The 27,864-nt window shown below is 40.1% G+C and overlaps 2 protein-coding genes and 1 long non-coding RNA gene across 7 annotated transcripts in view; 1 reads left to right on the forward strand and 2 right to left on the reverse strand.

Annotated features, from left to right (window-relative positions):
- The window catches only part of Ets65A (DNA-binding protein D-ETS-3), a 48,508-nt gene extending 42,865 nt beyond the window's left edge, over nucleotides 1-5,643 (reverse strand). For 2 of the 3 annotated variants that reach the window (XM_086909934.1, XM_086909933.1), the window contains exons 1-2: nucleotides 4,663-5,643; nucleotides 2,537-2,826 (exon numbers count right to left, since the gene is read on the reverse strand). In XM_086909934.1, coding sequence (XP_086766060.1) covers nucleotides 2,537-2,826; nucleotides 4,663-4,724 — 352 coding nt within the window. In that variant the 5' untranslated portion in view covers nucleotides 4,725-5,643. Of the gene's footprint in view, nucleotides 1-2,536; nucleotides 2,827-3,843; nucleotides 3,939-4,662 lie in introns of those variants that run through there. The other variant, XM_086909935.1, reaches the window with a different exon arrangement.
- A 9,676-nt stretch (nucleotides 5,644-15,319) lies between these two features.
- On the forward strand, nucleotides 15,320-27,826 carry LOC100872291 (protein SCAI). Of its 3 annotated transcripts, XM_086909936.1 has the most exons (6): nucleotides 15,320-15,348; nucleotides 16,816-16,975; nucleotides 17,068-17,591; nucleotides 19,994-20,844; nucleotides 24,657-25,070; nucleotides 27,171-27,489. In XM_086909936.1, exons 3-6 carry the CDS (start codon nucleotides 17,398-17,400, stop codon nucleotides 27,350-27,352), a joined length of 1,641 nt encoding a protein of 546 aa, XP_086766062.1. In that variant the 5' UTR covers nucleotides 15,320-15,348; nucleotides 16,816-16,975; nucleotides 17,068-17,397; the 3' UTR covers nucleotides 27,353-27,489. The 3 variants fall into 3 exon arrangements, with proteins under 3 accessions (XP_086766062.1, XP_031771892.1, XP_003693049.1); XM_031916032.2 differs by lacking the exons at nucleotides 15,320-15,348; nucleotides 27,171-27,489 and adding an exon at nucleotides 27,557-27,826 and having other exon boundaries at nucleotides 16,821-16,975; XM_003693001.4 differs by lacking the exon at nucleotides 15,320-15,348 and having other exon boundaries at nucleotides 16,827-16,975; nucleotides 27,457-27,826.
- On the reverse strand, nucleotides 18,806-20,311 carry LOC105735231 (uncharacterized). Its single transcript, XR_001111910.3, has 2 exons — nucleotides 19,259-20,311; nucleotides 18,806-19,109 (listed from the first exon to the last, which is right to left on the reverse strand). It is a non-coding gene; the product is annotated as an uncharacterized LOC105735231 (long non-coding RNA).
- Nucleotides 27,827-27,864: the final 38 nt, after the last annotated feature.

Below are 27,864 nucleotides of genomic sequence, written 5' to 3' on the forward strand. Positions count from 1 at the left end.
CCTACATATATACATATATATATATATATATCCGAAACGGTCCAGAGTTAAAATCTAAGTAGCCTACCTATATATCTAGCAGCGTGGTAGACGCGTCTAGAGAATTCTCGAGACGGTTGGACAATTTGAAAAGAGAGATCGAGGGAGGAAGAAAGACACGTGGTGGATTCGAGAAAGACGAGGTTGGAAGGATAGATCCAAAAGGAGATGGGGGAAAAAGGGAGAGATAACGAAGGGATAAGGATTGGTGTGGAGGAGGAAAGATAGAGGGATGGAAACTAACAAGAGAAAATTGCACTGGTCAGAGAGAGAGAGAGAGAGAGAGAGGAGGAATGCTGGGTTGTCGAGGGGCGCATCCGGGATCTCGGAGGGTGGCGATTCGTGGGGCGGTCGGTCGTCATGGATACGTTCCCGGCTAACCCCTAACCGCTCCTCCTCCCTTGTCATCCACGTTTTCGCGACTACGCCGCCATCATCGACCCACCATCTTGCACGAGAGAGGACCACCAGAGATGTGCGTGCGTCCTCCCAAAGCACCCTGCCTTTCAGTGGATGGCAACAAGATTCGTTACAACTACTATTTCTATTAATCTTGGAATTCACTCTCGAAAAACTTACGCGAAAAATTACGATGCGAAAATTATTCGGGAACAAGCAACAGCGTCCACGAACGGAAGAAACCCGTTTCTCCGATAAGAGGAAAAAAAAAAGAAAAGGGTAACGAATTATCATTCGCCCAAAACTATTCGTCCATTTCCTCGTCCACCACGCGCGAAAAGATGGAAAGCCTATCTGCGAAGTTTTGAAGCGGGCGGCCGATAAATTTCCGAGGAGAGAGAGCAGGATATTGGTGCGGCTGCGGAGGGGAGGGGGAGGGGGAGGGGGGGAGGGAGGGAAGGCAGTCGACGACCGTTTTGCTCAGTTGGCAGCGGTTGCAACCCTCGTGCAATGCACCCTCTCTCCCTCTCCTCCTTGCACCGTGGCTCTCTCTCCCTCCCTCCCTCAGTTTTCATCCCTTCTGGCGGACGGAGGCGTGGGCGTGGGTAGATAACGTGATTTACACTGGCCGGGTAATTAATGTCCTCGGCGACCGGCGCTTTAAAAAAACAATCGGAAATCGGCGACAACGAAGAGCAACAGTGAGGCCGCCACTCCGTTGACAAATTATCAACCTCCTCCTCCTCCTCCTCCTCCTCCCCCCCCTCTCCGCCCAGGAGATTTTCCTCTTTTTGTTTATTTATTAGCAGCAGCCCCTTCCTTCTTTTTCTTTTTCTTTTTTTTTTATTGCCGCCGCTGCGTTTCCCAAAGGCAAAGGTGTTCGATCACGTGATTCGTGGAAAGAGATATTATGGAAAAACGCGTTTTCGAGAATTAACGCTATCAAGATTATTAAAAGGGAAGGTGCCGTGTTAATTATTCGTGAGGAGAAGAAATTAGGAAATTAGATTCACTCGATCGCGAGAAACGTCGAAAGATCGAAGAGTTCGATTAGATGTCGTTAGATTTTGGAATCATGAGAAATTCATGAGAAAATCCAAACCCGACGTAAGTCGATTTAATTACACTGACGGGTGGCGCTGGTTCCCAGCGATCACGTGCATTGCCTCATTTTCTATCCTACTTTTTTTTCTTTTTCAGCGTTAGTCATACTTATGCATATCGACCTTATCTGATCTTGTTCGATTCATTGTTCTGCCTGAATTTTTATCATTACGTGTGAACAACTCGAACTGTTTCAAACGAATATTTAAGATTCTGGATAGATATAAGAAAATATTCTTTATCGTAAATCTTGCGACCCTGTTGACCAACTTCGTCGTTCACATCCAGGTATTACCAGATATAGCTTAGCTTAAGGATGTTTCCTATGTTAATCGTAGGTCACGCAAGTAACCGTGGAAAAGTACACGCAACTCGATTACGCGAAAGCTTATGGCAACGAAGGAAAAAAGTTAAGCTTCGATTTTCCTTCACATTTTACTTTCAAATTTTTGTTCCTCCTTTCGTCGTAATTTTAACGAGTATATTGGTGCGAATCGCGTGACAACACGAAATTATATATGTTTCTATTTTGAGAAAAGAAATCTGATCAGAGTGATGATAATTCATCAACTCTCGGATCTTGTATAAACGAAGAATCGCGATAAATCTATTGCAATTTGTTTTACGATATTTATTGCCAATTGTAAAAAAAAAAAAAACTTGGATTTATGAAGAACATACATAGAAAAAAGAATGTGATATGCGTAAGCGATTTCCATAATTTACGAGAAAATTCGTTTCTTAAAAAAGAAACCTGGATTTACGAAGAACATATAAGAACTATATAGAAAGAATATGATACGTATAAGTGATACCATTCCATTCTTTGATTTACGCAAAGAAGATATTCATTTTTTTCAACTATATTACAAGTTGAAAAATATATCATATTCCACCTATATAAAGCTTTCCCATACTCTTTCACATTCCAAGCACAAGCATAGGCGTACTAATTACGAAGCGAGCAAATGCACAATTCTATATCATGACTGACCGGTGATGGAGGCGGTCGGCGAAATGGCGGATGGATTGGCACGTGGCGGCGGCGAGAAAGCACCAGAGAGGTATCCACCGCGGTCGGCGAGCGCCTGTTTCGCCTTGTCGACGCTCTCCTTGAGCCTCTGGAACGTGCTACCGCAGGTGAGGCCGCGATACGGCCAGTTCTCCTGTTTGACGCCGGCCGCGGTTACTCCTGTTGCCGCGGCTCCGGCTCCGGAGGCTCCTTTTAATTCGAGCGCACCTGCGTACGAACAGCTAGCGCTGTCGTACATCACCAAAGAGCCCCTGAAAAGTCAACGACACTGCTTTTTAATCCGTTCCGTGTATATTCGATTCGTGAGTGTTACGGCGAAAAGTGTAACGTTGCGCCTCCTTTCGTTCTTTCTATCGAACTCGTCCATGCTTTCTTATATACGCGACCGTTTGAGGTTATGTACGGGTTAAGCGCTTAGGTTAAGCGCACGATTTGTGATCGTTCATTCGTTTATGTTCCTACGAGAGCGTTGAAAGTGGCGAATTGATAAAAAGAATAAAGTGATTTTGAAAAAGCGTGAAATAAAAATAACACGAATGAAAAATTAAAAGTAATTAATTCTCGTTGAAAAAGTAACTCGTTAACAATAAACTTCGACTAATTAATCAAATGACTTTGCGTTTAAAATGCTTGAATAACACATTATTATTTGTAGCTATTACGGTTGATCCACTCCTCGTATAACGTTCGGCAGTACAGTTATTCGCGGTTATTCGATGTCTTGAATAATAAATTATTCGAATAACTCGTTGAACTAATTTTATTTTTACCTTCCACTATTAAAATTTTGTCCATCTCTGAGATACGTCCCCTGTACAAACTCATCTAATTTGTCGGTGTATCGCAAAGGGAAAGAAAGAGAATTCGTAGACAACAAACAAGTGTTAACGCAGTACGAACTGCTCCACCAACTCTTTACAGTACTCGAGTATTATAGTAGGCAGCGTCGTTAAGGATCATTAAAAGGACGCTCGAAGCATCCGGTAAAGTCACGATCGAATTAAATCGAATAAATACCAAGTGTGCAAGAAAGCTTTTACTCCTCGAAAAGATCGTGGTGAAAAATTTTACTTTTTGCTACATAAAAAATATACAATCACTTTTCTCTCTCGATTTATTATTAATCGAATCGAACACGAGGAAACACGTTCTTCGGCTAATTGAACGATAATCGTTCCGTTCCCGATTGTGTGTGAATTATCACGAGTCATTATTGATAGTACACACAAGGAGAAAGGTGTCTGTTAATTGATTGTACAGATCGTTACCTAAATCCTATTATCCATCATCTATCCATCACGGATTATCTCGAATCGTGACACTGACGTTTCGAACGTAAACAATATCTCGATCAATTAATCAATCAACGTATCCTAATCCAATAAGAAGGATACAATTTTTTTGATGGTATACGGTCTAAACAACAATCCCACAATATTGGACAATTTTAATTCCGTCGCAGTAATCAAATCAACGATTTTTGAGAATCTTAAAATAAAGCTCGATACGAATTTTCAAAACCGAGGAAAAAAAAATATAGTTCTACACGTTCGAACAACATATGAATTTCGTAATCTCCGGAAAACTTTAGAATCCGGTGGCAGAAGAGATAACCGCGAACGAACAGCTAACTGGAGGTAGATTACGTGCACGTAACGAGCGGGAACTCGTAATCGATCTAGTCGTAATTTAGAGAGGAGCTGACGGGTTATTGCGAGGCATCTATAGACCGATCTACATTTTATCGACGAGACTTTCAACTTATCATCTTACATCGGAATTCCGAAAGTGATAGCACGATGACATTTGCATCGTGTTATCGTCACGAACTCTACAATCTTTTCTCTCCTTTTATTCCTAATTAATCGAACGAAAAGTAAAAAAAGAAAAAAAAAAAAAAAAAGGAAAAAGAAACGAATAACGTTTACGAGTTTAAAAGTTCTCCTCTCTCTTCCTTCTCTCGCCCAAAATTAAATTTGTCTTTCTCGATTCATCGAAATCTCCGCGAAATTTCTGCTTTTTCCCGAGAATCACATAAATTATTCGATTAACAGAGGAAAAAAAAAACCAGAGGAAAAAAAGGTTACCTGGTGTCGTTACGACGATGTCCACGATAAAACGCAAGCTGCACGCCGTACACGCTGACCATCGATCGTTTTCTCGATAAAACGGAAAAAAATATAAATATTTCTTCTTCCAACGAGCGAAGATTTCTTGGAGATCTAATCAGGTTTGGCACGAACCATACTTCTTTTTATAGATACGTCGAAATTGTCGAAAACGGTAAATTCGCTGAAAAGCAGCGAAAACACTTCGGAACTGAACGCACTGCGCGGATGTCCACTATGTATCGAGGTCAATTTAATCACGTTCACAAAACTGTCACATAATCACGGTGCACCTCCGGCGGTTCGCAAGTATACGGTTTCCGCGTCCCGTTCAGCTAGTCCTGAATAGTAGATAATTGATGCCACCACGATTCGTGTACGATCTTCCTGTATTCGATATTATCCTTCTATATATTAAATCGCGAAATTGTTTTTACGACGATCCAACAAAATCCATTAATATCCCAACAATGATATGGTATCCTGGGCTAACAAAACGTCGAAACTTATGCCGATTGATTTACGAATCGATACTCTTTTCGAAATCCATCGAACGATGTAAATATTGTGCACACATACACACGTATATTCGACTCTCCTTGTATTCATCGACTTCTAACCATTATCTTCTCACAATCTTTCCATCTCTTGTACGGCGTTACACTTAATTTCTTCTTCCACTTCTACTTGTGTACGTACACTTTGCGTTCCAACGAAAGAAACTTGACACGAGACTCGCGACGACGCGCCATTTTTTTTTCCCAACAACGCAAAATTTCACTGAGGCATCGATACAAACAATGGATCGATCAATCGAAGATATCGAGAAGACTCGGATTGGCGGGATAACGATAGGTACGGCGCGTGCGCGGTTTGGGCTGATCCGTTGTCGCACGGAATTCGTCGGATATCGGCTGGTGAAGAGGCTGGACCTGATATCAAGAAGAAGGTACTCCGGGCAGGTTGTCTCGCGCAACTGCGGCCGCCGCGGCCAGCAAATTGCCTGCTTCCGGGCCTCATTACATCACTCTGTTACTCTGTTAACGCTCGCCGGAAACCCCTCTGCCTACCTCGTCTAAACTCTCTCTCGCATGTACCTACACACACTATTTAAATGCACTGTGTCGCGGACGACGCGGCCGCGCGTATTTCCAATACGAAAGAGGAAGAAAACGATAAATGCGTTTACCTTGCTGTATTTTCTTGTCGATTCTGACCGTGGATTGTTAAGATTCCGTATTGAGATTTGATTCTGTGTTGAAAGAAGTTTCTCGTCTAGTGTAGTATTATATTCTTACGATCATGTTGATTCTCTGATGTTTTGAGTGAAATATTCTTGTAATAATAAAGAGGCAATTGCATGATAATTGCTTGTTTACGATAACTGAAGATTCATACGTTATGACTCATTATTGTTAAAATCTAAATTCATTTTAGAGAAGGAAAAAGAAGGATATTAAAATTCTTGGTGTTTATATAGAGTGAATTTTCTAGTGAAAACGATAATTTATTCGCATTTATTTGGATAAATTTGTTATTGGATTTCTTTCAAAAAAAGATCTTGAACTCTTTTGCAGGTAAAAATCTATAAATGGAATAAATATCGGATGATGATTTTTCTTTGTTCGTAGATTATTATAGGTTAAGGAAATGAAAAAAAAAAAAAAATGTACCATGACACAATTTTATGATGATTCTTCTTGAATTGTTAAATACAATGTTTTCATCAAAATTGAATTTGTTACAAAATTGTGGTAAAATTTTTTTTTCAATTAATAACACGTACCATTTTAAATTAATTCTTAAATTTTATCAATATTAAATATACCTTAGATACATTCGGTGGATCGTATCCCGTTATTTTTCCTCAAATGTGCAAAATACGAAACTCAAAGAGCAATGAAGTTTTTCAAACGCAAGGCATAAGAAATACCAGTAGATCGATAAAAACTGGAACGACTTCCATAATCAAGATCCCATGCTTAATACATGACAAAGTTCATCGAAGCAAAAAAAAGAAGACAGCGAGCAAAACATAGATATTACCTGAACGAGGCGCTCTTTCTCTAAAAAGAGGAATCTCTTAACGACAAAAATAGAGGATAACCGATGAATACAGTCTCGCGAAAAAAGAAAGAAAAACAAGAATATCGATTTAACAAGATCCAAGTACATTTTAAACTTCTCTCTCTCTCTCTCTCTCTCTCTCTCTCTCTCTCTCTCTCTCTCTCTCTCTCTCTCTCTCTCAAACGAAAGAAAGAAAGAAAGAAAGAAAGCATTAAGAATATACATGTATGAAATATGTAAACGAATAAATAATAAGCGAGCCGAAAATAGACGGAATGGAATTTCAATTGCGAGATTAATGTAATTGAAAAGGAAGAGGAGGGGGGAGAGAAAGAAAAAAGCACGGTATGTAAAATTTACGAGGCGTTAAAAAAATGAACAACGACGACGTAGAATGCGAGGCAATAAAAGAGATGGCAGGAAAAATTGCGGGCGGTAATTTAGCGTTGAAGATACATGCAGGACCGGTTAATACGCGAAACATGCGTGGGGACAGGTGAGGCCGGTGTTCGTAAGGGTGCACACGGTGTATATCATACGACCGTTGAAAAAAAAAAAAAAAAAAAAAAGCCGTGAGAAAGAAACCGGAATAATAACCGTGTCGATTTTTATTCGGCGGTTATCGGAAATTCGGCCACGAGGCGATGAATGTTCGGATAGTTTCACTACTGTACGCCTCTAAATTATTGTGGTTATTTTTCAGAGATGGTGGGGAAACGATGTTACATCCTAACTTGTTTTTATGGTTATAAAGATAGAGTGTTTTGTATAAATCTTATTAACTATTTTTACACTTATGTGTAATATAATAATTGATGTATCTATCTTGTAGTTATTTTTATTAAAAACTCATTAATTCAGAGATAGGAGGAGGAGATTTTATCCTCCTCTAAGAAGTTAGATTTATAATATGTTGTCTATCTTATGTTATTTAAATTTGTTTCTTTTTTTTTTCTTCTTCTTCTTCCTTTTTTTCTTATATAATATTATAACAAGAAATAGGAATTTATCTGTAGTTAATATAATTTAATAGCGAGTGAAAGAAAGTTGAATTTTAGATCCATTATAATAAAATCATCGACTTTTAAACTATTAAGATTTTTATTTTAATTATACTAGTTGAATAGAAATTCTTGTTTATCGTATTATTTACCATTCGTCTATAATCATAGTTTAATTATAAAACAAAAGGAATAAAACGTTTCATTAACTTTCTAAGCTATTAAAATTCTTCTTGGAAACATAATATTTAAACTTTTGTTTATGACACTTATTATTTACTAGAATATTACTGTTGGTCTTTAAAAACCACAAACAAGTTAAACCTTCAATCCCCAATATCTCTCTCAAGAACTCAAAAAAAAAAAAAAAAAAAACCTCACCTTTCTTGTCAAAACTTTATACCATTTATACCATCCATTTCCAAAACTCACCGTCAATGCGGGGTCCTGCGTATAATCTTATCCAGCACTATCAGATCCAGTTCGCCGTTCGCACCAGGTCCTCCCTTTAACTATCCAGCCCGAAATCCCTTCACCTTCTCACTTCCAACGCGACTTTAAACCAACGCGATAATCCAACCGATATACGTATATATACAACATATATATATATATATATATTTTTCAAACCTCCTTCGATCCAAACTTCGATCTTCGAACTTCAAACTTGAGAACAAAACGAAAAAAGAAATGTGAAGAAGCGCGTGAACACCAACGATAGGAAGAATAAAATCCAACGGTAGAAACAGTATCGCCAGGTCGGGCCAGGTGAAACCGGCGAGTACGATCGCCGGCTATACGAGCGGATTACAGCCCCGCCGAGTATGCAACGAGGCTGCGAGGAACGCGTGGACCACCGTGGCGAACTCGGCCGCGATGCGACGGACGCACATTTGGCAGCGTCGTTATCAGTCGCGGTCCGACGATTGGCTGTGTATCGGAGCCTGCGCCGGGACGCCGAGAGAGAGAGGGTGGAGATGGCGGTGGAGGAGGTAGGAGGGTTGGTTGCTAACCCCCTCGTGCCGGGCATGAAGCGGCTCCTTAGAGGCGGGATCATCCACCAGGGTGGATCTTTCCTCTCCCTTCCTGCCTGTCACTCCCTCTCCTCTCTCTCTCTCTCTCTCTCTCTCTCTCTGTGTGTGCGTTCGTTCTTGTCTGACCCGTTTCCACTAGGACGTTTTCCTTCATCTTTGTCTTTCCACCGTGTGATTTCTATGTGTTATTATGTTGGTCGCGGCTTCGACCAGGGGCTCGATTTCACTTTTTCCATCGTTTTCCCTTCGTGTATCCCCCCCTTCCCTTCTTTTTGGTTTCGTTGGATTTAACGTACTCATTGGGGTGACCGATCTCTCGTCAGGGGGATGAGAATTTCTACGTCTTTGAAGCTGTTGCTGTTTTTCTTCGTTCCTTCTTTCTTTCTTTCTTTCTCTTCGACATTTTTGGAAGAGTTCTCGCTTTTATTCCTGCCTCTATTTTCTCGTCGCAAGAGTTCGTTGTTTGCGATTTTATGTACGGCAATTTCAAAATTTAACTATCGTTAATTATGCGTAAAGTTGCGAATCTCGAACCTAAAAAAACAAGTAAAGAACGATTGGCAATCATTCAAGATTGATCTTTACGATATTATACGATATTATAAGCATGATTGTATAAAAAGGTTAACAATGTTCCACAGGAAGATAATTAATTTTAATATTATGGTACGAGACCGTGTTATTGACCATGTGTGTTCTGCCTTGATAAGTTTAATATGCAATATACTTGAACGATGAAGGTTTTCAAACGCAAAACAGGAATGGTAAGAAATGACGGAAACCGGACTTTCATAGTCACGATCCGTAGTTAATAATCCGATGAATATGGGGGAAAAAGACCGAGAACATAGTCGGCGTTGAATAATGTTTTATAGTAGTAGTTTCTGAAAAAAAGAAAAATTGAATAATATTTCATTCTATAGCATTCTATTTTATTTTTAATATTCATGTATAGATATATGTGTATACTTTTCAATGATAGGATCGATCGAATTACCAATTTCACCGTCTTTCCAATTAAATGTCAATTGGAATCGTTAATTTCCGCATTCCTGGAGAGACAGAAAGACTTCGGACGAAAATTGTTGCATACGACAACGTCAAGCTCGAAGTTTGGCGTGTATCGCAAGTTTGGTCACGGGACTTTGGCATAGATTCAAGATGATGGGAACGATTGAGCTTTCAATTGTGCCATAATGGGACTTTAAAATAATCCAATATTCCCAACAAAATGGTCTTTTGTTGGAAACCTCTGATTCACGTGACTTTACCCCTTTAATTCTTTCTTCTGCTTCCTCTGAAAATAAAGAATGTTTACTTCCTTTCCTGATTTACTAAACTTTTATTAGAAATGATATGGAAATGCATATTTTTCAAACCTACGTTATCGTATACCTACACGTAGACATTTCGACCAGTTAATAACATTCCCAGCACATCTAGATTTGATTAATATATCAATATTATCTTGTGATCTTTATGCAAGGTCATAACGCGTGTGTCCCAGCCCGCCCAACGGGTATCTGCTTGTACGAAAATTATCTGATCCACAGCGTGCAGTAACAACGGGGGCGCGACAGATCGGACACGTGACCAGGGCACGGTTTTCAAAGGGTGCTAGCCGGTACGTATATGTATCGTCGATAACAACGTATCGTTATCGTCATATTCGTTAACCGTTCTGATCGTGGTGAATTCGCGTGTCATTGATACTCGCCCTCCCGTTTTCGAGATCACGTTACCACTGTGCAGGATCGTATCCAGGCCTTCCATTGTTTCCAATTATTCATCGCGATCGGGGACAAATCTTTATCAGATTTTACGTACAACTTTTCATGATGTTTCAGAATCGGATTAATTGCACGTTTTCTGAAAAATAAAAAGTTATCAATATTATATTTTGGGATTAAACATTCTAAATGTATCCAGTTTAAATTTAATTGTATCGATTCGAAAATTAAGATCAGTTCGTTTTTAAGATTTTCCAATCTTCTTTATTACTCTCTTTCACTTTCCTCTTATCTCAGTCTCTTCTCTCTCGGACGAATTCAATAGTCGCAATTAAGAGGAAGGAGTGTGACAGCAAGCGTACCGATTGTATCATCTGCGTGGAAGCGATTGACGATCGTCGCGGCCGGAAGTAGCACGGATCCACCGTGGTTCAGACATGGAAACGCACTCTCTGATCGGGGTACAAAAGGTTCGATGTTTCTCGCACGATTGACACTGTTCCTTGCCTTCGACGATCGAAGGCTTCACGCATGAACGACGAGCCATGGGCAGACATGGCTCGTGATTTCCACCGGAAACGAACTGGCCGAGGGGGATGGATCGTCGGAACCGGGGGGAGAACTAGTTGACCCGAGACCGGTCCTTAACGTTGATCGCTTTAATCGATTATTCACAAAGCGATGGTTCAGATCTTCTTTTTTCCTTTATTTCGGGGGGAAAAAGGAAAAACGAGATTAGGAAGAATATGCATGAAACGTTTTTCTCTACTTGTGTATACACAAAATTGTCTATTTATAAAGCATTACTAGTTACAATTAATATCTCTACTCACCTTGCACAATTAAATTAATCATTGCATCCTGATCAATTACTGCGTATCCTTGAAAAATCATTCAACCAAACAAATATTCCAAAAATGGATATATTTTTTCCATTTTATTCTTCTTTTCATAAATAAACTTGATCAAACCACAATTTTCCTCTTGCAAACAGATCCGGAGTCATAAGTGCGACTTGAAAATATTTTTATTTATTTATAAAGCATTACTAGTAATGATTAATACCTCTACTCACCTTGCACAATTAAATTAATCATTGCATCCTGATCAATTCCTGCGTATTCTTGAAAAATCATTCAACCAAACAAATGGATATATTTTTTCCATTTTTCTTCTTTTCATAAATAAACTTGATCAAACCACAATTTTCCTCTTGCAAGCAGATCCGGAATCATAATCACTTGCGGCTTGAAAATGTTTTTCTCCTTCTCTCTCTTTGCTCTCTGCATCAAGATAATCTGTATTGTTGTCGGTAACCAAAATTTATAAAGTATTACTAGTAATAATTAATATCTCTACTCATAATTAAATTAATTATTGCATCCTGATCAATTCCTTGAAAAATCATTCAACCAAACAAATATTCCAAAAATGGAAATATTTTTCCTCAAATATACTTGACCAAACCACAATTTTCCTTGCAATGGAATTTTCCAAGTATCCAAAATAGAGTCTTCCTTTTGCGAGCAGATCCGGAGAATAATCAGTGCGGCTTGAAAATGTTTTTCTCCTTCTCTCTCTGAATCAGGATGATCCGTATTGTTGTCGATAATCACGAACGGGCCGAATATAGTGGATAGAGGCCGAAAACGAGTCTATCGGCATTTAGCCGGGTTTCGTGAATGTAAACTAGGCGTTTCCTGCACGTATCGTACAAAGTGCTCGATTCGCTGGTCTTTTTTCACCGGGCCGATCGATAATGCCATTGCAAACACCCTGTATGTGCTCGGTTAATGTTAATGGCAGGGGCTGGCTCGGGTGAACGGTGTGGGTTGCCCCTTTGCCCGTGAGTTAGAGCTTCCTGAGGCTTTCCCCGCATCCACCGAACCACCCTCGCCCTGCTCGAGGCCCGTGCTTGGCTAATGGTAACGCCAGGAAATATCAAAAGTCGTCTCCGTTACCATACTTTTTAGTTTTCCCTCGTCTTTCCTCCCTTTTCTCTTCTATACAAGAGATATCGAGAGGTCCTCCTTGTACTTCCACCTTTTTCATTACTTGTAATACCTCTCCTTTTTCTTTCTCCTCTTCTCCCTTTTTTTTTTATCGTTTGATAAATAGATATTCTTATCTAAGGGATCAGAATAAACAGGATTGTTGAAGAATCGAAGAACTTTGAAGGATTGAAAAGGATAGACATTTGTTTGTTACTGAAAGAAAAATGTTAAAAATATTGTTAGCGAATTATCTCTGTTTGAATTTATAAGAATATTTATATTCTATTTTATATTCCATTGATTCTTGTTTGTACAGAAGAAAAAAAAATAAATTATTAATATTATTGGTAATATTTTTATATTTCATTCGTTTTGTAGTTTTATATTCAAAGAAATAGAAATATAAATTTATTTTTAATTAAGATGATTAATTTTTGACGGTTTCATAAGAAATATAACAGGAGTAACGATTGCTTGAATATTTTTATTCGAGATATGAAAGGAATTTTTATGAGAGGAATTAGTTACCGTAAAAAGTTTCCTGGTTTCCCTGTTCATTGTTCTTTTGGTTCGTTTTCATCGAGTTAACCGCGAGACCAGAAAGTAATATATTAAAACAACCTTGATCTACAACGATACCGAGCAGCGGTTAACGCGGTTATCATCGGTAACACGATCGTTGAAATGATAAAAAATGTATCTAACTCGGGAGAACAAATGTAATCACTGCTTGTCACGAACACAATGCATTCAACAGGTTAGTGCTGCATATTAAAAAGAGTTTATTCGCATGCTTATAAATCCACCTCGACATTCCGGAGAAAGATTTCTCTCAGCTTCGCAAAAAAATTCTCCATTCCCGTTAAAAAATCTGGAAAAAAGAGGAAATTGCAAAAAATGACCAAGTTTCGTCATTGTTGTTATATAGAGAAATAGAGATATTTACAAATTAAATTTTAAAAATTTTATTTCGTTTAAATCGTTTTAAGATCTATAGATACTATAAGATAGATAAGTTATGATATAGATTATAAGTTTCTAAGTTATATTTGAATAATAAATTTCATTTTAATTTAAAACTAAAAAAATCATACCAACCAATCAAAATATTCGAGTATTAAGTTTCAATTTAATCTCGCTTCTATCTCTAGAACTTTTACCACACACAAATTATACATTGCTGAGATAAAAACTCTAATAAAAAAAAAAATCACGAGTCTAAACAATCGCAACTCTCCATTTTATTCTAATCGCGAGCAACTGTGATCTATAACTGAATATATAATCCCTTAATTGGAAACAATAGTTTGGATAGATCAGAGCGTTGAAAAGGCGTGTATAATCGCGGCACGCTTCGGCCGCGCGCAGATTTCACCCGAGGGAATTGTCGATATCGTGTGATTTAATTTGTTACAATTAGGGCAAAGGGTCCCTTAGGTGGGACAGTGCCCGTCCAAAAGAGAGAAAGAGAACAAGAGAGAGTATGACAGACAAAGGGAGTTCACCGCGCCCTGCTATTAATATCAGTTAACGACCTGATATGATCGCTCGTCTATACTCGCAGACAAGCTGCCATCGGTGGGTTCGAGTTTATGGGTTAGGACCATATGCTCGAATCATGGTTTCGATCACGATTCACACTCTAATCGATCCACTGAGTCACCGGTTAGAATCCATTCTGAGTTTTTTTAGTTAAATCAATCTGAAATTGATCAGGATAGAGAACCATCTGGAGAAGAATAAAGTGGTTTGATTTTTGATTGGTTAAGGCAATTTATTAATCGTTTTGATAGGATTTACCTGAATGTGTAATGAATATGTAGTAAAAGCAGAGTTTAGATCATTTTATTCCTATAGAATAGATCGAAGAATGATATTATTAATTAATGACATCAACATTTTTTAAGAATGTAAACAAGAGAATGTATAGTTTCATCTTTTCACAAAATTGTTCCTCTTATGCATTGTTCTTTCTTCTTTTATCGCGATCTTTTTATTATGGATCTTTAAATGAATTTAAATATTTTCATTGTAATAATCTGATGGGAATAATCACACGTTAAACGTAAAACAACACAACAAACAAATTTTCAAATTACTTCACAAAGACCCATGCCAACTATTAAACCTAACCTATGATTAGATAAATTCTTAAAGTCGAATTTCGTATCTTCACGTATTACATAATGCTATATTTCATCTTCTATTTATGAAGAATTTTGTTTGCACGTATAAAATTCAATTAATTGTCACTATTTCTTTTATATAAATCATTTATTCTCGTTCAAAAAAATTGCCACAAACGTAATATAACATTCTTTATCTAAGCTAACTCGAAGTTAACTCGAAGTCTATATCGAAGACAGAATCGAGAGTTCGCTGTCAAACACCATGGATATAGGAAAAGCGGCGTCGGGTGCACGTAGAGAGAACGACCGATAACAATAGACAGGGACCGTGGTCTATCTAGCAGGCATCCGGGCCAACGTCGAAACGAGGCTGGTGCCGCGCGCGGATTACCATAAGCATTCATATATGCAGCCTCGCATTATACTTGCATACCCGGCATAAAGGTGGCCGTGTCGACGCTCGTATTGGACAGCGGCCGCAGGTATATGTATTGCAACGGCTGGCCGGCCGGTCGGTCGGCTACTTACTTACGTGTACCGGACCGCCTTCACGAGTCGCTGGCACGCGAGCCTGATTGACTTGTAGATGAGGCGACACAGTCGATATACGCCAAGAGTCGAAACTCTCGTCATGGCTACCGATGCCCGTGCAATTCTGATTCCCCTTCTCCTTTGGATTGTGTGTATTGTTGGAACCCAGCGAAGGATATGTGTGTATACATATGTACATAAATACCAGTTATATTTTACAATCTCTTAACTACAAATTAAATTTTAATTGTTTAATTGTTCGTTTGTTTTTTTTTTAAATGTGATTGAAAACAGTGTATAAATTGTACCATACATCGATTGTTCGATTGACAATAGAAAAGTAATCATTGAGATTATATATTTACATTCATATAAAAATACATACGAATACATTAATTTGCTATTTCAAATTTCACTTCAATCAAAATATATTTTTAAGATTTGACAAAAATAATGTATAATTTTCAGTACGAAGAGGTTAGGTTAAATTTGGAAGCATCTATTACTGGAAAATTGATAACGAATATGAACATAAATAATTCAATAGTAAGAATAGAATATATTAAGTTAGATTTAATTAAATGTTTAAGTTTGTAATATATAAATGAAGTGCAGATAATTTGAAATTAAAATGATAAACTATATATCAAAAAATTTTATGTATGAATTTGTGTGATATATTTTTATACTAATATTTATACAAATTCATCTTATATTAATATTTATTATTTATCTAGTAAAATATGCGAACAAATTTGATAGGAGTGGTACCATCATCATTAAAAAATGAAATGATAACAAATCGATAAAAAATCGAAATTCTCGAAGCATGTCACGATTTTGGGAGCACCTATTTGATTTTTCAATTGAAGAAAAATTGAGATTTCAATTGAGTTAAGTATTTTCGTTTATTTTTCATGGGTTTAAAGTTGAAAAAAGTTATAAAAGTTATAGATATAAGTTATTTTTACTAATATTAATCAACGATTAAATTAATCTTATATAAAAATTGCAGGAAAAAATTTTATTGAAAAGTCGAAAATGCCTTTTTTTTTTTTGCTACCAATCTTCTTGAGATCATCGTTAGTCATTTTCTGCAAGGTGGCCACACACTCCCACGAGATTTTCCCGTCTCTCTCTTCAACTCTCCCCTACTAGACCTTCTTTTTCAACGTTCCCTCGCAGCCACCGACCGTTATCTAGTTAATTAATCTCCGCCGACGGCGGTAGTCGACTAGCAGGGCGGCAAAACTCCCACCATTTCTGCAGTCGTAACGAGCCACGACAACGAAAGTGTCGAGCACCATCCCCTTCATTCACCCCAGATTTGCAACTGTCCCCACTTTCGAACTGTAAATCACTGTAAAAAAAACTTTGATCAAATTTATCGAACAGACAATTGAAAATCAAGAAGTTAAGATACAATTTTAAAAATAAAAATATTAAATTTGGAGGGAAAACCAGGATGAGAATGAAATAATTACTTTGAATATTATTTTATCTTAGTTTCAAATTAAAAATTATTAATGCATAAACACTTCATATTATTTCCATATTACAAATATAATTTGACTTATCTACATCTATAATTTACAAGCAATCAAGTGAAAGATAGAAATTTCATCGACCAAATCTCATTATTTCAGAAAGCCCTCCAAGGATTAATCCTACATTTACGAACATCGTTCCTCAAAATTCCCTGGAATCCCGCTGTAAGTTAAACCATCTCGGTTCACCTCGACCGCAGAACACCAGTGGCGACATCATTTTCATCCCACAAGCTACCACTATTCAGAAGCAACCCAGGTAAAACCCATCACGAAATCACCGAAAAGACTTAACCCTCGATAACGTACCACCGACCAATTTACCGAATGGATTCATCGAATCTGTTTCAGTTACCCGGCGGAATAAATTCATCGATCGGTCCCCTGTTCGCAGCGCGGCCTAACACCGAGTCTACCGGCGGAGCGGACAGATGTCCTAGGTCGACGTTGCGACGCGTGCGGGGTGGCGTGGTGCTCGGTGGCGTGGTACGGTACGCACGGTGCGCCCCCTGATGCGGGGTGGGCAAGTATTGATTGGGTCGGCGCGTTGGTCGCGACGTCCGTGTCCAGAGTGCAAGAAGAGAGGGTGGCGGAATCGGCAGGCGCCATCACGCGGGGCCACCGCGACCGTCGTCTGAAGGGCCGTCCAGCCAGTGGCCGCGATCTCGATTCACCGAAAAGATGGTCATGATGGCTGGCATGGACGACCACGAGCGAAAAGTCGTCGCCGAGTTCTGCCACCTGCTCGAGAAGAGCAAGCAGCTGTTCAACGGGCTACGGGATCTGCCACAATACGGGCACAAGCAGTGGCAGGGCTACTTCGGGCGCACCTTTGACATCTACACGAAGTTGTGGAAGTTTCAACAGCAGCACAGGTGAGTGAGATATAAAGAAAAAAGAAAAAGAGGAAAGGAAAAAGATAGAGATAAACGAAGAGAGAAAAAAAGAAAAAAGAAAATGAGAAGAAAATCGTATCATCGTGTCGAGTAATATACCGGAGGGTCACACGGTGAGTCATCGTTGGACAAGGGTGGCCGCTGGCGTGGCCGAAGCCATCGATCACACGCGCACCGTCCTCCACGCCACGAGGTCCTTTAAAGCGATCCGCGACTCCGTCAGGACGTAACAGCGAGTATAGACTGTGCTCGGTGTTTCTCTCGATCTCGTCCGGAAAGGGCCGAACAGGTCGCTTCGCGCGGACGAACAAGCGTGCACCTACGTATAGGTGGAAAACGTAATAGTGGACGTCACAGGGGAATGTATAACGGGATCGGTTGTGACACCGTTCACGAAGGACCACGATCCTTTTACCTACGCACTCGGCTCAACCATGTGACGTGAGCGTGAATGGAGAGAATCGTGCGCGCGAGTGAACACGGTCACGCGTGTGCGTATAGTATATGCCCACGTACCGTTACGCTTACGTACTCTGATCTTCACGCAGATATCTCTTGGGAGTATTTTTCAGAGGATTGTTAAATAGTTTGCGGATTGAAAACAAGGTCGTGTTACGTTTTTATCAATTATTTTTAACAATTAATTTTATATATAGCGTAGTATTAATAATTTAATATTTGTTTTATTTTTAACAGATTGATTCGTAGAGGGTTGATATCTTGATACATTGTTGACATATTATTTCTGTTTTATACATGCATTAATTTATGGAACTATTTATACAATTTTGTTATTATAGAATTGTTCTTTGGATAATTTTTTTTTTTAAAGTTAAATTTTTTAGAAAGAAGAATGTTTCTTTTATTTTCTATTTATCATTATCTAAGTTTTCATTCAAGATTTTTCTTTGAATTTTGAATTTCGAGCAAGATTTCTCGAGCAGTTAGAAAAAAATGTGGTTCATGGTTATTTGGCAAATTAAGCACTTTATGAATTGGAGAATCGATTTCAGAGATCAGATACGACTGTATAAGTTTGGTGTGACCTATTCCGAATCTATTTAATGCTATTTGTAGATTTAAAATATATTTTGCAGATTCGCGTATCGCATTGTTTTAAAATAATTTATTGATTCGAATATCCTTTTGAAGAAGTTAAAAATCGGAGAAATAAATAAGAATTCAAGATAATGTATAATCCATGGCATTTATTTTTTTTTTTAATCTATTTTAAAATAACTGTCTTCATTCAATTTGATTTCTGTACACGTTTAAACTCGCGCAATATCCATTTCTTCACTTTCTTTGCTCTTTCTATTTATGTCAAGTGACTAGTGAACAATTATAGAATACCTTAGACTCCTTTGAAACACGGTCTCCTTTATCGTTTGTCGTGGATTATATTCAATAATCTCTATTAAAATTTTATCATCTTGATGGCATCTTTTGACCTTTCACTTGATTTATTCTTCAATGAAAAATCATCAGTCCCAAATTCTACGAGAATAATACGAAATGTAGCATTATTTCTTTTTCTTTTAAATCATTTAATATATATATATATATATATTATTTAATATCTCAAATTTTCCTTACTTTACACGAAGAAACGTAAGTTATTTAAAAATTACATAGCTCGAGCTCACCTGGCAAAATTTGCTTCGTCGGCCCACTCGAATCTTCTTCCATACACACACACACACTTTGCTCGCACGTCTTTATTTACTCTTTCGATTCTGTTGCACCGGATGCCCGGTAATCTTCGGCCCTTTGTCCCTTTCCCTTTTGATCGTAAAGTGTCATCAAGTTGGGCCGGCCGGACTGATGGTGCGACTCGACAAAGAGTCAATTGTCTATCCGGCTATTCACAACGCCTCGCGCATATATATATATATTATATATATACACGTACGGTGTCTAGTACGTGCAATACGATGTAACACGTGGATGCATAGTGTATACATAAGGTAGACACGCGATCGTGCCGCGTCAAATGTTAATAAATATCGGGGACGCTCTTTCAGGATACTCGACAAAACAATAGGGGAAAGTTTCTCGAAACGTGCGGCAGCCAGTTTCAAAAGTATCGCTGATCTGTGTTCCGTTTCTGTTTTCCTCTTTCTTTCTTTTTTTTTTCCACTTCTTTTCATTTTCCCTTTTGTTCCTTTCGTTTCCATCGACGTATTCGTGGACGTATTCGTTCGAGTTTGCGTCGAAAGAAAGTATATATATATATATATATAGTTATCGCAGGACGAAAACGCTGTAAAACGTAATAGCGTGATTAATACGACTTTGTTGTGAGCGTTCGCCCAGCAGAGCAATAACCATAAAAGGCGCGCGTGACACCACACGCGCGCTTGCACATATTGTTGTTCCAGGACGATACTCGACACGAAGTACGGCCTGAAGAGGTGGCAGATCGGCGAGATCGCGAGCAAGATCGGTCAACTCTACTACCACTATTACCTTCGCACCAGCGAGACCAGCTACCTTCACGAGGCCTACTCATTCTACGCGGCGATCCGCGGCCGCGCGTACTACAGCCGCGCCGCCAAGGAGGACAGAAGCGACCTGATGGTGAAGAAGCTGAGGTACTACGCCCGTTTCATCGTCGTCTGCCTGCTGTTGAACCGGATGAAGCTCGTCCGCGAACTGGTCCAAGAGCTCGACGCCCAGATCGCCGATTACACCAGCACCTACGAACCCGAGGATCAACTCGAGTGGAACCTGGTTCTCGACGAGATCAAGGCGTTCGTGAAGGCCGAGTCGACCGTAGGAGTGGTGCACTCGGACACGAACCCGGTTATACTTACCCACAGGCTGGGTCCACAGACCTCGCCCCCGATCGAACGTACGCCACCCATGTGCCTATCCCTGCAGGAGATCCTGATCGTTGGCAATTGCGCCGACCAGGTGAAGTTTAGTGAGTTGTCGATGGACATGTTCAGGATGCTTCAAACCCTGGAGAGAGAGCCGAGGGACGATCCTAACCACCTTCACGACGCGTCGCCGGCCGGCAGGATGCCGTTCAGGCCCGGGGCGTATCCGGGCGCGGAGAACGGGGCCCCGAGGCGGGACAATCCGCACAAGTACCTGTTGTACAAGCCGACCTACAGCCAGGTACAGGTATTCCTCGCGAGCGGCTTCAAGGAGCTGCCCGCGAACGGGGCGCTGTTGCTCTACTTGTCGGCGGACGGCTGCTTCTCCACCGTCAAGCATCCGGAAGAAAGTGAGTGTTCCCTTTGATACGGCGACCGATCACGCTTCCGCGAATATTTTAGAGCCTTGGCTGAGCCGTTCTTCCCGTTTTTTGCTGTGAGCCACTTCGATGTCTTTCGAGGAATAGACGTAGGATAGGATATGTATAGGCTGTAGAGAGAATTCGAGGCTTTCATCGGGTTGATTGTTGCTTGTTGCTTCTTGCTAACCTCAAAAATGAGGTTAATTTAATGCTGTCGAATGTTTAATTACGTAGGATTCGTATCCGTAGGATTCTTTATGATTTCGTCGATATAAAAATTAGGGAATGTTTCATTGTGTTATTTTTTTGGTTTTGTAGAGTATTTTGTCAAAATATACGTACGCGTAATGTTTGCAAAAATCCTCGCTTCACGACCTAAAAATCGCCACAACGAAACACTCGGCGTAAACTAACAACCAGTTGATCGATCAAAGCATGGAATCGCGTCCGCTTCTCGACAACGAAAATAGTTTTAAAAAGGCGATTGGTCTCCACACGATCTCGTTGATCGGCCGAAAATTACTTATCACGATAGAGGGCAGTCGTTGATGCACGACGAAAGCAAATCACACGCTCGACCAAGCTGAAGGCAGACGCGTGTCGACATTTTCGGTCAGTTTCCTCGGCCGGTAATCTAGTTAGAATAAGCTTTCTATCGGTATTATCAGTCTACTCTTCTGACGATCCTTCGATGGTAGAAATTTGTTGTTTGGTATCGTATTTTTCCAATTCTCGCGATGATTTTTTTACGTCGAACGTCTGCCGCATTCGTCTCGAAACGAGCGTTATAACGATAAGCTTAAATCCCGCAATAACTATCCCATCGACACGGAAACGACCGTGAAAGGATAAGCCGTGTCGCAACGGTGTTATACGGTGGCTAGAACACCGAGTGTGGATCCGCTTTTAAGCGCGTGTCGCTAATTGGATCACACCGAGTCGGACCATCGCTTTTCTTCTATTCGTTCAAGGGCTTCCGGTGAGCATACGAGCCGCTCTCTTGGTTGATTTAGTCACTGAAAGGAACGCTCTTTTCGTTCGGCAGTACGAACAGTATTTGGATTATGTAAAGTCGAGCGCGGAAGACCGGAAAGTGTTTGATCGTAACTGATGATGGCGATGAGTTGCAAAGACATCGAGTGACGGTCTTTTCCAACTTTTTTTTTTTTTATCTTTTTTCTTCGAAATTATTGTAGCTGGAAAAGATTGGATATTTATATTTCGACAAATAATGTAAAAGTATAATGATACGAAAGGAAAGAAATAAATACAATTTATATTACACACGGAGATTAGAATACGTATTGCTTTTCGCTAGTCAAAGCTAATAATTGGCTAGAATAGAAAGCTTATAGAATTAGAAGCTTAGACGAGTATTTTAAGTATTCAAAAATATTTTATAAAACTACTAACAACTCTACGAATTTAACAAACTGCCTCTTCCTAATTCGCTCAGAATAATTGAATTATATCTAAAAATAACTTCCCTTCGTTAACACCTGGAAATATTGTTCATTGTTCCGCGAGAAAAAATTCCGCACAGGATCTTTTTCTTCTTCAAAATCAACATCTTTAATTGGATTCGCGAAAAGATCAGTAGAAGGTACCACACAACTCGAGTGTAGCAGAAAGAACACACGCCACCTCTCTCTCTCTCTCTCTCTCTCTCTCTCTCTCTCTCTCTCTCTCTCTCTTTCCTTGTCTTTAATTAGTGCCCATCCTCATGAAAGTTTTATGCGGATCGAAAGAAGACATCTCAAGAGTCGACTCGCGAGATGCACACGACCATGACCCTTTATAACGGTGCCCGTTGAATTAACTAAATAGAAAATTCAGCTCGTTTGGATGGTTTCCTAATATTCCACGCGCCGTTCGACCGTTGACAAACTATCATCTTTCGATCTGGAATATAATCGTCATTCCGATTTAATTAACGATTCGTTTAACGTTTTAAACGACGAGAGTTCGTTGCGCAACGCTTTCGATGTCTTTTGTTGTATTAAGTTGTGTGTATATCCGATATTTATCGATGTCGCATGTAGATAGGCGTCATGTATATATATATATATATATTGTCGCGTGTATCGAGTGACCAAATCGGTGGTAAAAAAATTTTGATGGCGTATCGTAAAAGTTTTACATCCTTCTGGCTAGTTTTTTCCTTGATTGAAATAATGATTAATAATAAAAATAGTTCCTCTTTCTAGGAATTATTTGCATTTTGATAATCTTTTTTTTTATATCGAAAAAAAGGAGAAAGCAACAAGAGGAAAGTAAAAAAAAATATTTCGTAATATAATATTTAGAAATCGAGATAGAAAAACTAAGTCTGCGAATCCACAACCTTCACCCGTTTTCATCAGAACCAGGGAAACACGCTATCGAGACTTGGCCACCAACTGTATTTGAGCCGAACCGCTCTTTTCCACTCTCTATTTTGACTCCCAATTTCTGTCCAATCATCGACCAATTTCTCTCTCTCTCTCTATCTCTCTTTCTCTCTTTCTCTTTTTTCTTCCTCTATAGCGCAATACCAAGTATATATATATATACTCTCCGCTATATAACATCCACTGAATATAACGCGTAAAGCGGCTCTAAAAGAGGGAAAAGAAGAGAAAAAGAAGAAAAGGAAGTAGGAAGAAGAAAAAAAAGATTGGGCTCGAGACCGAAGGTCGACGATGTTGAAAAATTCAGCGAGCTGACCACCAAAGGAACGCTCGGAAGCCGCTATTCAGAGCGCGGTGGGGTTACCGCGCCGGCCGAGAAGGCGAAAACGGTCTTTCAACGAAAGTAGAGTAGCGCATCCGTGCCAAGGTCACTCCGCGGTAGAGATTCCAACCAGTCGGCCCGCTGGATTCTAAGTTTGCAATCAATATCGAAATACGTGGCGACGCGTCGATATCGAAGAAACCCCTCTGGCCATGTTTCTTCTCCCTGTTCCCCCTCCCTTTCCGGCAAATCTCTGCTTTTAGCCTTGTTAAAAAAAAAAAAGAAAGAAAGAAAGAAAAAAAAAAAGAAAAGCTCACTTTTGTACTGAATCTGCTTTTAAAGATTAAAGTATTCGTATATTCGTACGTATACGAGGAATTAAATTTGATGGAAGAAAGAGAAGAGAGAAAAATAGATTTGTTGATATTGCGACTTGTTTATGTAGGTTAATTCTAGTGGAAAAGGAGAGCAATGGTCAGACGCGCGGGAAAGTAGGCAGAGTTTAAAAGCAGAATTGGCCCGTTCCAAAAAAGCGCGATACAAATTACAATGTCGCGTTGCGATCTAGTCCGGGCGCAAATAAATCTTTCAAGGATAGAGGGAACGATTTTGGTAACGGTCCAATTTCGAGCGAGCCGCGGCGGAGTCTCGAAAAAAAGCGACACGGTCCGACGATCTTCCCTGTTCATTGTTCGTTCGAAACGAAGCTCGAGCCGGCCGCGCGTGAACGGCCGATACAACTGATCGCCGCTTTATTTATAGGAACGCCACCACGCGAGAACGAGCCTAAACATAACCTAAACGGTTCGCGCTTAAAAAAAAAAATACTCGTTTAAATCGTTCGTGAAAAGTGTATTTTTCAACTTTCGTACAAAGAAGATTAATCTTCGTAATCTTCGTAATTCGATAATTCGCAAACGTTTAAATTTCTAAAGGATTTTTAATAATCACGTTTCAAACTCTCGAATCGAAAGGTTTCGAACTTTTAGAACAAATCTGTCCGAGTTGTGGAAAAGTTTCTTTTAGGGTTTCTTTTCGCGCCACGAAACCTGAATCGCACGATGTTGATAAACCTTCCGATCTTGCAGTGGGGTACGACCTGGGTGGCGTTTCCACGTGCAGCAAGAGGGACCCGGAGCACGGGAAGAGGCCGACAGGTGGGAAGGAACCGCACTGCCTATATCCGGGTGACCTCTACCCGTTCACGAGGAAACCTCTGTTCGTGGTCGTCGACTCGGACAACAGCTTCGTATTCCAGCAGATACCCCGTTACTTCGGCCAACCGTTGATGGTGCTGATGTCGCCTCAGGACACGCCGCCCACGTTACGCGACATTCGACACAGTGGCAGCCTGTTCACTCTATTTCTCCACGCCCCCCTAGCCGCGTTTTGCCTTATATGCAACATCGGCAGCCTGGCCGTGCACCACTGGGAGCGGTGCCAGCGTTACATCGAGCGATTCCTCATCGAGGCCTGTCAGCTCGTCACGCACTCCAGATGCGGTAAGGATCCAGGACACGGTTGTTTTTGTTGCCTGACACGGCCTCTGTTCCATTTCTCTCTCTCTCTCTCTCTCTCTCTCTCTCTCTCTCTCTCTCTCTCTCTCTCTCTTTCTAGCCTCTGCCTGTCTTTCTCTTCTAATTTGATAGGTTAAGGGAATGGGTAGATCGGTGAAACTTTCTTGGCTCGGGTCTGGCTCTACATATTCGATCGTTCGACTTGGGCGGATGAGAATGTTGCTTTTACCAGAGTGATTTTCGAATATTTAACTTTAACTTTTTAATATATCTCTTGTTTTACGATTATTGAAATTATTTTTGACGGAAATGTAACGTATTCATCATATTTTATTTTAATTACAATCGTTTATACGCAAAATAGATACTTAGATAATATTAAAAAGTTTTCCACTCTTGTTGACGATTGCATTGTCTTTTCGAAATTGAACGAAGGTGAATTGAAAGAGTTGAGAGTATAACTTTTTTCGTTTATTCTTATTTTTTTTTTTTTTATTTTAAAATACTTGAGAAGAAGGTGTGTCTTATTGCGGGAATTCTCGACGCTCGAAAATCATCTCGGTTCGTTCACCGGTAGCCAGAAACGCGGTGAAAGGGATTTACAATTGCGTTCGAACGATAAACAGAGTTGGCCTAGATCCAACCCGTGTTTATCGCTGAACCGGCAATCTCGCCTCCTAGACGCGTGATCTAGGGTCGGCTACAAAGGGGCTCTCCATTGTTCCTCCCGCGACAGCGATATGTCGTGTGCGAGTTTTGAACGTACGAGTGGCTCCCTTTGTCCCTGTCTATCTCTTTCTCTCTATAATAGCCGTTAAGCAAAGCTTCGCGCGGATACGTTTAATTCGCTTTCGCGGGGAAAGTTTCACCGAGATCGATCGGGCCACCCACCCGACCATCCAATCTATCGAGATAATTCGCTTCGAAACTTCGAAACGACGAAATAACAACTGGGTTCTCTTGAGTAGTAACGCAACAACAGCAGCAACAGTAATATGCAAATTTGTCGGCCAATTTGTCTCCTTCCGTCCATCATCGTCCAAAATTTTTCGAGTGGATCGCGGACGTCAGTGAGCGATTTTGTGGTTATAATATAGCGAATATATGTAGTATCTGAGATCGTAAATATAATTAGTTAATATCAAGTTAATATCTACCAAGCTTATACTTAACGCACGAAAAACGAACTTCTCTAAACCGTATCATCATACGTATATCCCTTTTATTTGAAAAAAAGAAGAGAAATGAAATTCCATTTTCTCTCTTCGCAAATTCTTCTTACAAATTTTTTTACGACGATAAAAAATTTAATCACCTATGAGACTTTATTAAAACGGAATGCAACAGTGCCAGAAACGCGAGAGAGAGAGAGAGAGAGAGAGGCTCGTTTTTCACGCGGATAAGACTCGGACGGCGTTGAATTTGGAGAATCGAAAAGACTCAGCCAAGGGAGAGAGATACCTTAGCGGGTTTTCCCGCTCCCCTCCTATCTGGTACAAGGGTTATCAACGCTTACGTAATCCCAGCGAGAAGTTTCTTAACCCTTCTTCTGCATCGAGGTCGAGAGATAAACTTATCGCGAGCATTCCTGAAAAATCGCGAAAATTTATTTTACCGGGCGCGCGAGAGTTTCGTAAAAATTTACGAAAGAGAGGAAAGGAAAAAGAGGAAAGGGAAAAGGATCGAGTCGGCGAACTGACGTCCCCGATCGTGAAATCGAATCGCTCGAGCCGGGAAAAGGAGGTCAAAATTCCTCGAAAACGGAACGAACGAGCGTACAGAAGGTGTTCGAAAGGTGTCTCGTCCGTAAAATCGATCTTGTCCCTGATCTGTTATGATAGGTTGCTTGATTTAAAATTTACACGATTTTATCTTATTCTCCCACTTCTCTTTCATCTTCTTTTTTTTCTTCTTCTTCTTCCTCCTCCTCCTCCTTTTCTCGAAATTTTAACGAATTTTACGGAGAGAGAAACGCCAACCAACGCCACCACTATAAAAATATCTCACTTTTCGAAAAAAAAAAAAAAGAAATTCCTCCACCTCGAAGAGCCTCAAAGAGTAATTTAATTTCCAAAAAAAAAAAAGAAAAAACCATCCCAAACCACCACCACTACCACCACCACTACCACCAACAAAACTCTCCAAAGCAAAGAGGAAGAAAGAGAAGAAAGAAACGAAGAAAAAAAAAATTACCACGCGCGCAACGGAGACACTTTTGCAATCATCTGTATGTATACACACACGCACACACATATGTCGTAACGTGAAAAGAGCAAAAAAAGGAAAGAAAAAAAAAAAGAGAAAAAGAACCCCGAGATAAATAAAATTCTTAAGCGGAGATCTGACCGAGCGCTTTTACCGGTCCACGCAGAGACCAGCGTGTTGCAATTCTTCGGCGACGATTTCCTACGACTGTTGCTGGTGCGCTACGTGTTCTGCGACGTGGTGTTGAATCTGCACCGGTCGTTCAGGGGTCGACAGCAGAGGCCCCGTTGCCATCCGCCGTTGCCAGACGCGGAGGTCCTCGAGCATCCCACCCTCCATCACCTGGTGCTCGACCTGGCCGCCTGCCTCGACTGCCGCGACCACTTTCCGGACAGCAACGAGCTCGCCTGACCCAGGCATCTCCCCTGCCCGGCGCCCCACGAGTCCACGTCCCTGTTGCCGGCGTATACCCACGACTACGATTACGATTACTGTAACTATAATTGCAACAATAAAATCGTTACACTGAGACCTCATTAAACCGCGTCTAAACGAAGGAGAAACGAAAGGATAT

Source organism: Apis florea, unplaced genomic scaffold (assembly GCF_048593485.1).
Source record: "Apis florea isolate Af1SG1 unplaced genomic scaffold, ASM4859348v1 contig_3170_pilon, whole genome shotgun sequence".
NCBI classification, from domain to species: Eukaryota; Metazoa; Arthropoda; class Insecta; order Hymenoptera; family Apidae; genus Apis; species Apis florea.